The sequence below is a fragment of the Alligator sinensis genome, unplaced genomic scaffold, assembly GCF_000455745.1.
Source record: "Alligator sinensis unplaced genomic scaffold, ASM45574v1 scaffold939_1, whole genome shotgun sequence".
Taxonomy (NCBI): domain Eukaryota; kingdom Metazoa; phylum Chordata; order Crocodylia; family Alligatoridae; genus Alligator; species Alligator sinensis.
The window spans coordinates 260,650-263,194 of NW_005841995.1; the positions used below are offsets into that span (position 1 = coordinate 260,650).

The 2,545-nt window shown below is 41.6% G+C and overlaps 1 protein-coding gene across 4 annotated transcripts in view; it reads left to right on the forward strand.

Moving 5' to 3' along the window:
• The window catches only part of ACTR2 (ARP2 actin related protein 2 homolog), a 33,177-nt gene that overhangs the window by 13,479 nt on the left and 17,153 nt on the right, over positions 1 to 2,545 (forward strand). For all 4 annotated transcript variants that reach the window (XM_025201455.1, XM_006021477.3, XM_025201454.1 and 1 more), the window contains one exon: positions 902 to 1,117. In XM_025201455.1, the coding sequence (XP_025057240.1) occupies positions 902 to 1,117 (216 nt within the window). The remainder of the gene's footprint in view (positions 1 to 901; positions 1,118 to 2,545) is intronic.

Consider the following 2,545-nt stretch of genomic DNA (forward strand, 5'->3'; position numbering starts at 1 on the left):
CGTAATAATCTATAGGGAAGAGCGACCAAAAGTAACCTTTTGTTGTTCAGCTTTCCTTTATACTTGTGGCAAATACATTTATTCTTGTACTGCTAACTTAGATGCGCTATATTTCGCATAACTAAGTTCCAAGTAAAGAATAAATATAAGGGCTATTTAATCAGTTTGGAAATTACTGTGCAAACTTTATGCCCACATGTGATTCATAAGATAAGAAAGTATCTTACTGGGTTTTCTTGGTTTGGGTTCTTTAGTTTTTGGTGTGGAACAAATTGGATATAATTGGGTTATAATTATCTGTCTATCCTCTTAAAACCCAACTTGCACAGTCTAATCTAGACTACTGTTTCAACGTCTAGCGTGGAACTTCCAGTCCCTTATTTGCTTTTGCTACTGTTCTGTATGCTTATGCATCACTCATTATTCCTATTTTGGTAATGTGCACAGAAGATTGCAGCATGCATGGAAAATTACTCTGCCAACCCCACCTACTACCCGTATGTGCTATTTTACATCTCAGTCTTTTCAAATATGAATATTTGATAAAGGAATCCTGGAGATATCAGTGGTGAAGAGTCTATACATACTAAGGTCTATTTAGTGTTTCATTGTGACAAAATACACAGGGTATATTGGCAGCTTCCTAAGGTAAGGTTTATTTAAACATGTAAAATTTTCCAAACATGGCTCAAAGTAAAAAGGCCTATTTAGTGTGGGTGTATGCCAGCTTGATATAGTAAGAGAAGAATTTGTTCCAACTTGCATCTGATTGTGTGTACTTAGAATGTTTCATGCCTTGAAATTAGCTTGCATATACTTAACTGAAGAGTGCACAAAATATTCAAACTGCAAAAGAATAATTAAAAACTTTGACACATCTCTCAATATTGTGACTTCATAGGATCTTATGGTTGGTGATGAAGCAAGTGAATTGCGTTCCATGCTGGAAGTTAACTACCCAATGGAGAATGGCATAGTCCGGAACTGGGATGATATGAAACACCTCTGGGACTATACATTTGGACCAGAAAAACTTAACATTGACACAAAAAACTGTAAAATATTACTCACAGAACCACCGATGAATCCAACAAAAAACAGGGAGAAGATTGTAGAGGTATGATTTTTGACCAGAGAATGGGGAATCTCTTTGTAGAGAGCAGCAGCTGATGATGATGACAGGTACTAAGGTATAGCTAACAGGTACAACTGTATTGAAACAACTTAAGAGCGATTCAGTGTCACAGTTTTCCCCTTAACTTCTAGCCAGAAAGTATCTTAACCCAGTTTACTAAACTTGATTTAACCAAAGTCAAACAGACTTCCTTAATTCTAAAGTTTAAGCTGGTTTTCATTCCATGTAAGGTTCTTCACTGAGAAACTACTGAGCTCTAGGCACTGAAAGTTTGGATATTCTTGTATGTTCATGCATATTTGTGCATAAAGTAGACTGATGCTTAATATATACATAAGGTCTTCCAAAAAAGCAGTTAATCTTCATTAACCTCCTTTCCTCAGTGCCATAATCCTGAAGTATTCTGAGCAGATCTAGTCTAGAAAAACGTTTAATAAATTCATGCTTGCCTTCGAGTGTGGGGGAGCAGTCATGCTGATTTTAATATATTGGATTGGTAAAGGAGACTTCCTCAACATCCTGGCAGCTCAGGTCTTAAATTTAATTCCAGTTGTTTTTGGTAGGCCAGCAATGCTTACAGTGGAAAGAGTAGAATATTAATGGTGTAGATGGGGAAGTAAAGAAAGGTTTACTTGGCAGAATGCACAATGTTGACTAACCTGCTTCCAGCAATCACCTAACCTTTACTAGGTGCTTGGGATTATCCAGTGGGAAACCATTAAAAAAAAAAAAAAAAAAAGATTTTGCTTCTGGCCCTTGAATGCCACATTGCAGCCTGAAGGGGGAGAGATCATTTAGGGTCTACTCATAATTTACACACCAGGGAATTAGACAATTATACACCCACATAAACTTGCACGTAAAACATGACTGTGCATAATCACGTAATTCTTGGGGTGTAGCTGGTAAGTGGGAAGAGAAGCTTCCGCGTGCAGAAGAGGGGAATTGGGTGTGCAGTTTGTGGGTGCGTGTAGGCCACCCTGCTACATGTCCTCCCCCACCCCATGGTGGCAACAGCTGGTGGTAGACCCTCAGGGTGCACCTGGCGAGGGCAGGCAGAAGCCCTGGTAGTGCGTGGCTGCAGCTGAGTGCCTGGGGCTGCACATGGTTTCCACTTGCAGTGCTGTGAGCCCCATGTGCTACCATGGAGCCAGCCCAGTTTGGCCCAAAGGCCCTGCAAGCAGGCTGAACTGGGCTGGCTATGTGCCACCCCCAGGATTGGCTGGAGCCATGTGCTGCTTGGGACTCTGCCTGCTGCGGCAAGGTCGGGGGGCATTTGGCAAGGGAGCTATACTGGGGTTGTGCATGGGGTGGGGTGTGTAGCAGGGGAAGTCCACACCCACCCACAAACTCCATATGCTCCCCAACAAACCTCACACATTCCCATATCCACAACCACCCCCCCCCCTT